Source organism: Cajanus cajan, chromosome 8, assembly GCF_000230855.2.
Source record: "Cajanus cajan strain Asha chromosome 8, NIPB_CcT2T_4, whole genome shotgun sequence".
Lineage (NCBI taxonomy): Eukaryota > Viridiplantae > Streptophyta > Magnoliopsida > Fabales > Fabaceae > Cajanus > Cajanus cajan.
The window spans coordinates 7,012,360-7,025,411 of record NC_138524.1 but is presented as its reverse complement, the minus strand read 5'-3'; the positions used below and the strand labels follow the sequence as shown (position 1 = coordinate 7,025,411).

Sequence of the window (13,052 nt, the reverse complement as noted above, 5' to 3'; positions counted from 1 at the left end):
CTCTAAAGCATCAGGATTAGTCTTATGTTTAATCTTTATTGTGCGGTAGGTGAAACAGATTTCGAAATAAATACGTAGATATTTTTTTTAAGAATAAATATTATAGATTTATATTTTATTATTTTTTATAATCATTAAAATTAGTCTAGAGGTTAAATAATTAGAAATATAAGACTTAAGTTCAATCTTTATCACAATCATTTTTGTAATCTTTCATGTCTTTATTAAAAAAATTATTTTATCACTTTCTATTTTTGTAATTTCCCAAATTTATAATTTTGGTCTTGAATTTTTATTATGACTTTTTAATAATTAAGCAATATCTGTATACATCTAACATATTATTTAAAATTAAATAGAAAATTCTAACAAGTGTTCATTAATGATATTATTCACAAATAGTTAATTAGTAAAAAGATATTAAAAATAAAATAATTAATTAATAGATTATAAATTTTAATTAAAATAAATAAGAAACATATTACATCTGTAAAAAAAATGTTAGTTCCTTAGATAGAGGTCGTGTAACCAATAAATATCAATTAATATCACTTATAATCACGTCGATATATATATATTTTTTTTATAATTTTGAATGATCTATTAATAGTGGATCAACATTGTTTAATTTTAAAAATTAGAACACCAGATTTATAATAAAAAAATCAAGAGACTAAACTTCACATTCGCAAAATTATTGGTATCAAAATTGAATTTAAATAAATGATTGTTTTAATTATTAAATATAGTTGTTCGAGTGAGGAATTTATCAGAATATATATATATATATATATATGAGGAGGGTTCAAACGACACTGCTGTAATTTTTATTAACTATTACACCGTTTAATAACTTTATATTAAATGTGAATTTTGAAAATCCAACCGTTAGATTGAAAGTTCATATCTCTTAGATCATATATGTCAAATTTTGTTAAAATTGAACAACAACTTGAAGGTAATCAAAGTGTTCATATTTTAGTATATTTTGAAATGTATATATTATGTCAATTTTGTTTTATGAGAATGAAGTATCAAATCATCTTAGATTAATATAAAATTTGATATATATGATCTAAGAGATATGAACTTTCAATCTAACGGTTGGATTTTCAAAATTCACATTTAATATAAAGTTATTGAGCAGTGTAACACTTAGTAAAAGTTACACCAGTATTGTTTGAACCCTCCTCTATATATATATATATATATATATATATATATATATTAAAGTAACTAATTTTATTTTATTATTCAAATAAAATAATTTCCTATTGTTTTTCCAAAGTCAATCTTTTTTTTTTTTTCGCAAACTATATACTACCAAAATTAAAAATACACAGACACCGAATATACGGTATTTATTTATTTATTTCACGATGGACTGCCTCTTTGATAGTTGTTTTATATATATACTAGAAAATATATATAATGGAAATATCATTTTTAATATGAGTATGAAAATTCTGAAGTGTGTAAAGTCATCAAGTGAGAAGTTATTTTTTCATCATTGATTGTATGTTTAGTATGGTAATTACTATTGATTAAAAATATTTAAAATGGAAGAATATGAAATTAAAATGAGAATTGATTAGAACATAAAAAGTTTTTCTTTCTCGGTAAACGTTGAAACAAAAGAAGGAGAAAAACCTAAACAAAGGCTGATGATGTGTTTGGATGAGAAATTCATATATGGTAATTCAAATTCATTTATTTGAAGAATTTCAAATTTCTTGAGGTGAAATGCTTTGTTTGGACGAGGAATTTACAAAGAATTTGAAATTCAAACATTTGTGAAATTCCTTCAAATAGTAGAATTTCAAATTCTCCCAAAAATGGGAGAATTTGAAATTCCTCATATTTGTTTTCTTATTTCACCTATATATTTTTATCTTATCTCTTCATTCTTTTAATTATTGGATATTCAAAAATATTTTTAAAATTATTAAATATTATCTAATATTAATTTTTAAAATTTTTAAATATTTAAAAATGGATTAATATTTATTTTTATAAAATTTAATTTTAAAATCTCAACATATAAATATATTTTTAAAATCAATTTTATTATGGTGGAATCAAATTATCATATTCAACCTAATAATTTAAAATTTAAGAAATTTGAATTGACTCATCCAAACAAAATATTTTAAGAATGATAGAAATTGAAATCAAAGTAATTCAAATACCATGAATTTAAAATTCCTTGAATTTGTAAAATTCCTCATCCAAACACACCATGAAGGTTATACTAGATTGGGATTTTGAAAAGACAATTTTAGCTTTTTTTGTTGTTGTAAATTTTAATGAATTTTAAAATGCTTTATAGAGATGTTATGATTTTTAGAATTTTTTTAAAAGATTTTTAAATTTTGATTTTCAATCAGGACTTTGTAATTCATATTTTAATGGATTTATATTATAAGATTTTCAAGAATTTTATGAATTTTACAAGAAAATATGGATTTGAAATACTACAAGATTTAATAATAAAAAAATAACACAAATAATAAAAAATAAAATTAACACAATTTTTCTATTTTTTGACAAATAATTGTCTTTATTTTTTGGGAAATAACTCATTTTAATATCCTCTTACCTAACATTTATTCACATATATAAAGTTATATTAATCCTTTATGTATTGATATCTTTTCTTTCATGAGTTTGAAACTGAACAATATGTTTCAAGTTATAGTTTTATTAACTAATAACATTGAAGATGAAGATTTTTTCACTAATTCAATTGAAAATTTATTAAAATAATATTCTTTGTGAATAAAGTCATGTAATGTCACATGCTAATATAAATTCAGCTTGTGTCTTAAATACTTTCTTTTTATTGAGGATTAATAAATATTTTAATTTTAATTTTTATTAAAAATAAATAATTTAATTTTAATAATTTAATTTTTTTAAATAGATAATATTTAATAATATAAAAATCGTTTTAAATAATTATTTAAAAATATATAAACACTTTTTTCGAGTAGAAATTTGAACCTACATCTATTACCTTATAAAAAAACTGGTCTCTTTCATAAAGTTTAAGAATTTTTCCAATAAAAAAATGCTCTTTATTTTCTAAAAACTCTTTTAAAAATGTATCCATACATGTTCTAACTTATATATAGAGAGTATATAAAATATTAAATATATAATTTAAATTATATATACGTAGAAGATTCTTATTTATTCTTTATGTATAAAAAATTATTAAATTAGTTCTTATATGTATAAATATTTATCGATTTAGTTCTTTAATCTTTTACACACTTTTAGTTTTTTTTTTTTTTTTGAAAGGACACATTTTTTAATTTAATCTTATACATGTAGGATATTTTAACTTGATCCTTGTATACAAGAGTTAAATTGAGAATGTACAATATAATAGGATTAAATTAAGAATACATTACATGTATAAAAGTTAATTAAATTAAGATTACGTAAGAGTTAATAATCATTATATGACAATAAAGACAAAACTAAACCGTTATTATTAAATTAATAATTTTTATGTATAGGAACAAATCACGAGCCTAAACCGTTAACAAAACTGAGCATCCCATCAGGACTTTGATTTTTATCAAGTGTGCATAAGATACCAAAAATATCATCTTGTTCATTTCATAATAAAATCTGACATGCACTAATGGTCAAGATTTATTGCTATTAATTATTAAATGGTTATCAAGATCATTTTAAAAAATAGAATAAAATCATATTTATAGAAATTAAAAATATATTTAAATATTTTTCATTTGTATACATAACAAGTGAAAACAATTCTTCTAAAGTGATTTTTTTTTAAAAAAAAAGGTAAATTTGTATTTAAAATATATTTATTTTTAAAATGAAAGTGAAATAATATTCTTAAATCTCAATAAATTAATATTGAAGTTTAATTTTCATGCATTGTTAGTATAACTTTTTTACATTATCAATAAAAAAACCAAACTAAATATAAATATAAAAATAATCATTATAAAAGTAAACAAATGTATTAATTATACATGACAATGCATGATTTGGTGTTAATTTCATAGATCAACTTCAATTCAAAGACTCCTTTCACATATAAAAAGCTAAGTTGACAATAACCCACAACTAACACACATTCAATACTTTGGTACCAAATATGTCAACTACACACAATTTGCAATATGTCAACTACACACAATTTGCAATGATGCATCCTCTCAAATTTTTAATACATGTTTTATATTCAATACCCTAGTACGTTGGTACCAAATATTCCAACTAACACAATTAGCAATAATGCATCCTTTCCAATTTTCAGTGCATGGCTATAAAAATCAATTGGTAGTAACCTCCAAAATTATGTTGAATCCACACATTTCTATTTTCATCTCCTAATTAATCAACAACCAAGATGATTGTTCAGTCCCTCTTATTAGTTCTCATTGTCTTCTTTTCTATTTTCCTTGTCAAATTCTTTGACAGAAAAACCAAACCAAGAGCCCACTTGAAGTACCCTCCAAGCCCACCAGCAATACCCATAATTGGCCACCTTCATTTGCTTAAACCCCTAGTTCATCAAGCCTTCCGAGACCTCTCCCTCCAATATGGACCTCTTTTGTGCCTTCGACTTGGTTTTGTTAAATTTGTGGTCGTCAGCACTCCATCACTTGCGAAAGAGTTTCTCAAAACTAACGAGCTTATATACTCTTCACGTAAGATGAACATGGCCATCAACATGGTTACCTACCAAAACGCCACTTTTGCTTTTGCCCCTTACGACACTTACTGGAAATTCATGAAAAGGCTTAGCACCACTGAGCTTTTAGGGAACAAAACTATTGGACAGTTCCAACCTATTCGGACACGGGAACTTCATGAATTTATTCAAATTCTATTCGACAAATCGAAGGCCCAAGAGAGCGTGAACCTCACTGAAGCACTTTTGAGGCTTTCCAACAACATAATATCGCAGATGATGTTGGGCATCAAAAGTTCAGGAACAGAAAGCCAGGCAGAACAAGCAAGGGCTTTGGTGCGTGAAGTGACACAGATTTTCGGGGAATTTAACGTGTCGGATTTCATAGGTTTCTTGGAGAACTTTGACGTGCATGGTTTCAAGAAGAGGGCAATGGACATACATAGAAGGTACGATGCGCTGCTAGAGAAGATAATCTCTGATCGCGAGGAATTGAGAAGGAAATCAAAGGTAGAAGGCTGTGAAGATGGAAATGACAAAGTGATGGATTTTCTTGACATTTTGTTGGATGTAGCTGAGCAGAAAGATTGCGAGGTCGAGTTAACTCGGAACCATATCAAATCATTGATCTTGGTACGTAGGTTTTCTCCTTCTCATGCTTTACAAATGAATTACTAATATAATAGATAATAATACGAAATCTCCCTTCATGCATGTAATATTCAACTATTTTCAAATCAATAGCATGTGCATGTTTGGAAACTCCTCAAAACAATAAATAATCACATCAATTTAGTCTAAGCTATTATATAGCTAATAGCTCATGGTTAATGCGAAAATTCACATTAGCAACAAAATCACAAGCCACTCGGAACCAAACATGTTGGGCATAATAATCATAATAAGGATTACGTATATGATCTATCCTTCTAGCGTAAGCATGGCATGACCTCAATCCGATTTTGAAAAAAAAATTACTTTAATTGAGTAGGGATATGAGTATAGATTTTCCTTGGGTATGTAACTCTCTATCTTGTCCTTGTATCTGTCTTGTTACATTTTTTTATAGCAATATATATATATATATATATATAAATTAAGGTTAAGTTTTAATTTTTAAATATCAAAATATAAAGTAATTATTTTAATAATTAAGTAATTTAAATTATAATAATAATTAAATAACAAACTTAAAATTCTACATTTAATTAAAAATGTAATTTAATTCTTAATTTTTTATTTATTATTATTTTATATATTATTTATATTATAATATAATTATTAACTTATAATTTAGTTTATTTAAAATGTATAAATAAATTAAAATTATATAAAAGAAAATGTGATCAATTAATTCAATAAAATTTAATGTGGATGAAGATGGATTTTTAAAATATAAATATCGTTTTAAATTAAAATTCCAACTCACCCCATCTTTTACATAGGCGATAACGGAAAGAACAAAATATGTCTTCGACTGGTGCCATCATCCCAATCATAAAGAACAAAATATGTCTTCGACTGGTGCCACCATCCCAATCATACGATTCATACCAACCATATTTGTTAAATAGTTAATCGGGCATTGTTAGAGAGGGAGTAATTGACTAAGTAATATATGCACGTATAGTGTCGCCTCCTACACCCACTTATGCGCGCTTATTTAACATTATCATCCAATATATTTGAAGTAGTTTTGGAGTGACTAAAAGTTAGTTTGAAATGCTGTAAAAAAAAGTTTGAAATAAATAAAAAAGAAGAATGATGTAGGTAATAAATTATAGGATTTCACTTCTCTAAAGTGAAAAATATACTTTAAAGAATAAAGAATAATAATAATTATTGATTAAAAGATCAACAATAGATAATTATGATAAAATCAAATATAAATATAATAAATTTAAAATTAATTATAATCAAATTAATATTTATTGCTAATTTTTTAATTAATTATATTTATTTTCTAAAATAAAATTAGAGAAGTCAAATCCTAAATTATTGATAAGATTTCGATTTAATTAAAACTCATTTGCATAAAAATTGATCAAAGAATCAAAAGTTTGTCAAAAAAAAATTTGGTTTACAATGGACCACTAAAAAAATACTAATAAGATGTTATTTTTTATTTATCATTTTTTATTTTAGATATAAACTTATTATTATGATATATTTGATTTAAACTTTTATGTGTATATTAAATGTTTAAAACTTATAATATTTTTTTTATTTTTAATGCTATAAATTTTTGGTTTTTTTTCTTTTATATTATTTTATATCTTTTTTAATAAATTATTATTAATTATTTTGTTAATGAATATCAAGAATGAAAGTTTTTATGGGCATAGTGTAAGTCCCATGGTTTCGGGCTTCCGCTATGACCCCAATCAAAAAGAAATATCGATTAATTTTTTATAGACCTTTTTTATTTATTAATACCAATTTAATTGTGAACAACTATGGCTTGATGACAATTGAATCGTTTAACCTAAAACTAGTATTTTAATGGATTTAGTGAGTAATTTAATTTTAGAAATATTTAAAATCAATGTTAAAAAATCAAGAGATAAAAATGAACATGTATAAAAATAAAATTATTAAAAAAACAATCAAGTTTGTTAGTAGAATAAGATGTTTAAATCACTAAACTAACCACTTTTAATATATCATATATATGATTTCTAATAATTATTATATTATAAAAATATTCTTGTAATTTAATTAATTAATCACTAATTTAGCTTCTAAAAGAACATATAATTTCTAACAGTTTTGTAATTAATTATTTTTTTAGGATTTTTTTACGGCAGCTACTGACACAACATCCATATCAGTAGAATGGACAATAGCAGAATTGTTGAACAATCCAAAGGTGTTGAAGAAAGCCCAAGAGGAAGTAGAAACTGTGATTGGGAAGAAACGATTGGTGTGTGAAGCAGACAGTCCAAATCTTCCTTATATCAATGCCATCATAAAAGAAACAATGAGACTTCACCCACCAATACCAATAATTATGAGGAAGGGAATTGAAGATTGTGTGGTTAACGGAAACAAGATTCCAAAAGGTTCAATAGTATGTGTAAACATTTGGGCCATGGGGAGGGACCCCAATGTTTGGGAAGACCCATTAAAGTTTAAGGCAGAGAGGTTTTTAGAAGGTGAAAGAAGCAGTATAGATATAAAAGGACATAACTTTGAGTTGTTGCCATTTGGTAGTGGAAGGAGAGGGTGTCCTGGCATGCCTTTGGCCTTGAGAGAGTTACCCACCATCATTGGAGCTCTCATACAATGCTTTGAGTGGAAAATCTTTGATTCCAAAGATCATGCTCATACTACAACTTTAATCAATATGGATGAACGACCAGGATTAACTGCTCCTAGGGCCAATGATCTTATTGTTGTTCCTGTTGCACGATTAAATCCCACTCATTTTCTTCATATTTAGTATGAAGGGAATTTGTGACTACAAAGTCTTATGCACACCATTTTTATGCTTATGTAATATGGATTTTATGTATTGTATACAATAAAGTCATGGCAATTTCTTTGGTGTAAATTCTATTTAGAGGGTATCAATATACCCTCCAACTATGACCATTTAAATGATATTATAAGTGATTTTTATTATATTTATTAATTTATAAACAGGTTTTAGTTTTTGCATATTAGTCATTTATTAATTTATTACATTTTGGAGAATAGCTTCACATTACTTACATGTCTCGCTCTTTCTGGAGAATATATATATATATATATATATATATATATATATATATATGTATATATATAAGGAGAAATTCGTTTACTCTAGGAGTAAGTTCACCTATACTTATTTCATTTAATAATTCATATTTTACATCAAATCTCAACAATTCAACTCTTGAATTTAAAATTATTAATGTATAGATCAAATATGCAAATTTTTAAAAAATTTGAAAATCATTATTTGATACTTCTTTCAATTAATTCAAACCAACGTATAAAATATTTTTATGATTATCCATCAATTTGAATTAATGAAACGAGCTATCAAATAGTTTTCAAAACCTTAAACCATAAAGAGAGAGAGAGAGGCAGAGAGAGAGAAGAGTTCAAACATCTTAAGTTCTTAATAATTTGTCTAAAATCATAAAATAAAAAAATTTGTCTACAAAAATATTTACAATAAAAACTATAAAAATATAATAATTTTTTTGTCAAATAAAAGTTAAATAATAAAATTTTATTTTTAATAAAATAATAATCTTAACATATATGTATCAGCAAAATTAAATTTAAAAAATTCACGGGGGTCATGACCCCCTAGTTACATAAGTAGCTCCATCCCTACTCTCAACCTATTCAATAATTCATGCATGCAATTCCAAAATATCAATTATAACAACATACAACTCAAAAACCAAAGGAGAATATACATGCATCAACAACACCTCAAGAAAATCACCAATTTCTTAACTTTTAATCAAGAACACCAAAATCCCAAATCTCCTTTCCATGCATTTCGATTTGATCAACACAACCAGGGAATTCAAGCAAAATACACAAACAAATTCATAAAGGGTTGACTTCTGACTTTCCTTACCTTGGATTGCTTGAAAACAAGAAAAGGAAGAAAGAATGACGAAGAATGAAGCTCTACGAGAGTACATCGTACAACAACCTTGACTACAGATTCTTAGTCTCCAAGCTTGAATCTTCAATCCAACAACTCTTCTCAACTAATGGGAAGGATTTAGAGTGTTTTCACAAAATCAAAAGAAGAACTAAATATTTTTGGCTCTAGAACCTATCACTCTTATTCTCTTTAACTTTCTTGAGAACATAAACTTAATTATGAATTTCATATCTTAAGAAAATTCTTATATGTCATTCCTTAAATTTAATTAACTTAACTTTTAATTAACTAAAACTACTTTATAAATAATTTAACTGTGACCCATCAACCCCATAACCTCAAAATAACAATAATTACAATAAAACAATAATTATACAGATATCATAATTAATTAAAATGTTTAAAATGTATGGTGTTACACCTGTAAAATAAAATATATTATGTTTTAAATAACATCGGAATTATTCATTTAAAAGTGATTTCCTTTTAGACAAACATTTTAACAATTTTTTTTCACTTTTGCTAATTAATGCAAGGAAATGTACATGAAAAATAATCGTATTATTTATTTTAACTATTTTTTAATCCCTTATAATCATCTTTATTTTTAAATTAAAATTTAATATTTTTAAATAACTAATTAATGATTAAAATATTTTGTATATTATAATATAAATTATATAATGTAAATTTAAAACATAATTTATATATTAAAAAATATTTATTTATTACAAATTTTAATTATCATAAAATAAAAACCTATCGTGTACATTACATACACGTGTTAAAAAAGCTAGTAAACAGTAATTAAGCAACATCGTAATAAACTTTAAAAAGTCATAAATTGGAGGTGAAAATTGTAATTTGGTTTCTTTGAATTTCGATTCTCCCTTTCTTCTCTATCACTATCCTTTCAATTATCGATTTGAATAACCGGTGGGGATTTCTCTCGTCTCGCTTGAATGATCCATCGCATACCCAAAACGATTAATCCAAATCCACTGCTCCATTATGCTCACAATCAATCCCTATTCCACAGCCACAAACCTCGACCCCATGAAAGGCCAACTCCGAAGTTTCGCAAGCGCATTCCTTTCGTCTCCCAAGTCAAAACAGTGCAAGACCCAGAAGAAGCCTTGTCTCTCTTTCACCGTTACAAGGAACAGGGTTTCCGCCACTATTACCCTTCCTATGCCGCTTTGCTCTACAAACTCGCTCGTTCCAGAAACTTCGAAGCCGTTGAAACCATTCTCGCCCACATGAGAGACACCGAATTGCAATGTAGAGAGAGCGTTTTCATTGCTCTCTTTCAACATTATGGTCCTCAAAAAGCTTTTGAACTCTTCAACAGAATGCCCCAGTTCAACTGCGTCCGCACGATTCAGTCTTTCAATGCTCTTCTCAATGTTCTAGTTGACAACAACCTGTTTGATAAGGCCAATCATGTTTTTGGACGGTCCTATGAAATGGGTTTTCGTCCAAACACGGTGACATTCAATATAATAATGAAAGGGTGGTTGGCGAAGGGTGAGTGGGAGAAAGCATGCGAGGTGTTTGATGAAATGCTTCAGAAGAGAGTGCAGCCTAGTGTTGTCACTTATAATAGTCTCATTGGATTTTTATGCAGGAAGGGTGATTTAGATAAAGCAATGACCTTGCTTGAGGACATGAGACAGAAAGGAAAGCATGCGAATGAAGTAACCTATGCGCTGTTGATGGAGGGTTTGTGTTCAGCGGAGAAGTACGAGGAGGCTAAGAAGCTGATGTTTGATATGGCGTATCGCGGGTGTAAAGCTCAGCCGGTGAATTTTGGTGTTTTGATGAACGATTTTGGGAAGAGAGGGAAGGTTGGGGAGGCCAAGTCTTTGCTCCATGAGATGAAGAAAAGGCGGCTTAAGCCGGATGTTGTAACGTACAACATATTGATAAATTATCTTTGCAAGGAAGGTAAGGCAGTGGAAGCTTACAAAGTATTAACTGAGATGCAGATTGGGGGATGTGAGCCTAATGCAGCTACTTACAGGATGATGGTTGATGGTTTGTGCCAGATTGGGGATTTTGAGGTAGGTTTGAGTGTTTTGAATGCAATGCTTACAAGTAGACATTGTCCACGTTCGGAGACATTTAATTATCTGGTTGTTGGCCTGTTGAAATGTGGGAATATTGATGGTGCTTGCTTTGTTTTGGAAGAGATGGAGAAGAGAAAGGTAGAACTTGATTTGAAGAGCTGGGAAATTATTATAAAGTCTGTCTGTAGTGAGGATAAGGGTGTTAGTGAGCTTATGAAAGTACTTGCATCTCTGAATATCTAATAAAATGCATTTGGTGTGGAGGAAATTGGAAGTCCTTCATAAGTTTTCACTTTTTAAGGTAATAACGTTTATTGAATGGTTTCATTTCAAGGGGAACATATTGTTTACAATTGGTGGATATATCTTGGTGCATAGGTTAGAAGACGATTGTTAATGGTATTTGATGGCAAAGATATATAACATGACACACAACATAAATACAAGATTACGGCAAATTTTAAAAATTATATAACATGATCTCTAAGCAGAGCCTTAAGAACGTATAGTTGCTGATTTTTGTCTATCGGGTCTGAATTTCATCCCTGCCTCTTAGTCGGCTTTAAAAATATTTTGATGAAAGTTGAAAGGTGAAATCCAACATGATTGATCTACAGGTTTAAGGGCCTCTACGAATTCCATGTCCATAGTTTAATAAATGAACGTTCTGCTTTCTTGTGACATAGACGTTTAGGTCACATTTCTAGAGAAAGAATGGAAAGATTAATAAAAAAATGAAATTCTTCCAAATCTAGATTTTACGGATCTAAATATTTGTGTAGATTGTATTAAAGGAAAACAAACAAAACATACAAAGAAAGGAGCTACAAGAAGCACTCAGCTTCTTGAAATTGTGCATATCGATATATGTGGTCCTTTTGATGTCAATTCTTTCGGAAAAGAAAAATACTTCATTACCTTTATAGATGACTATTCACATTATGGTTATGTCTATCTATTGCATGAGAAATCTCAAGCAGTCGATGCCTTAGAAATTTACTTGAATGAAGTAGAAAGGCAATTAGACAAAAAGTGAAAGTTGTAAGATTTGATAGAGGTGGTGAGTATTATGGAAGATATAATAAAACTGGGCAACACCTAGGTCCATTTGCTAAACTTCTTCAGAAACGTGGCATTTGTGCTCAATATACAATGTCATGTACACCACAACAAAATGGTGTATCAGAAAGACATAATAGAACATTAATGGATATAGTTAGGAGTATGTTAAGTAATTCAACTTTACCCATATATTTGTGGATGTATGCCTTGAAAATTACCATGTATTTGTTAAACAAGGTTCCTAATAAGGCAATTTCAAAGACACCTTTTGAATTGTGGACTGGTAGGACACCTAGTTTAAGACACTTACTTGTTTGGGGTTGTCAGGTAGAAATAAGGATTTATAATCCACAGGAAAAGAAATCAGATGCAAGAACAATCAGTGGATATTTCATTGATTATCCAGAAAAATCAAAGGGATATATGTTTTATAATCCTAATCATAATATGAGAATTGTTGAAACTGGAAATGCAAGGTTTATTGAAAATTGTAAAGTTAGTGGGAGTACAATTCCACAGAAAGTGGAAGTCAAAGAAGTTAGAATGCAAGTTCCTTTGACTTATGCCTCTGGCAATAAAGTAAGTGTTTCTCTAACTGTTGTGTCAAACAACAATGAAGAAGAGCAACACA

General features: G+C 27.6%; 2 protein-coding genes across 2 annotated transcripts; both read left to right on the top strand.

The window, feature by feature from the left end:
- The first annotated feature begins 4,180 nt into the window (after positions 1-4,180).
- On the top strand, positions 4,181-8,338 carry LOC109798920 (cytochrome P450 93B16). Its single transcript, XM_020359356.3, has 2 exons — positions 4,181-5,311; positions 7,470-8,338. The coding sequence occupies exons 1-2, from the start codon at positions 4,394-4,396 to the stop codon at positions 8,118-8,120; spliced, it is 1,569 nt and encodes a 522-aa protein (XP_020214945.2). The 5' UTR covers positions 4,181-4,393; the 3' UTR covers positions 8,121-8,338.
- Positions 8,339-10,151: 1,813 nt separating this feature from the next.
- On the top strand, positions 10,152-11,712 carry LOC109798903 (Tetratricopeptide repeat (TPR)-like superfamily protein). The gene has a single exon (XM_020359335.3). The coding sequence runs from the start codon at positions 10,253-10,255 to the stop codon at positions 11,600-11,602; it is 1,350 nt and encodes a 449-aa protein (XP_020214924.1). The 5' UTR covers positions 10,152-10,252; the 3' UTR covers positions 11,603-11,712.
- Positions 11,713-13,052: the final 1,340 nt, after the last annotated feature.

What these genes read in the sequence shown, in the direction of transcription:
- LOC109798920 (XM_020359356.3), top strand. Translation starts at nt 4,394, where the DNA reads ATGATTGTTCAGTCCCTCTTATTAGTTCTCATTGTCTTCTTTTCTATT. An exon ending in ATATCAAATCATTGATCTTG is followed by an intron (nt 5,312 to 7,469) that starts GTACGTAGGTTT and finishes TTATTTTTTTAG; the next exon opens with GATTTTTTTACGGCAGCTAC.
- LOC109798903 (XM_020359335.3), top strand. Translation starts at nt 10,253, where the DNA reads ATGATCCATCGCATACCCAAAACGATTAATCCAAATCCACTGCTCCAT.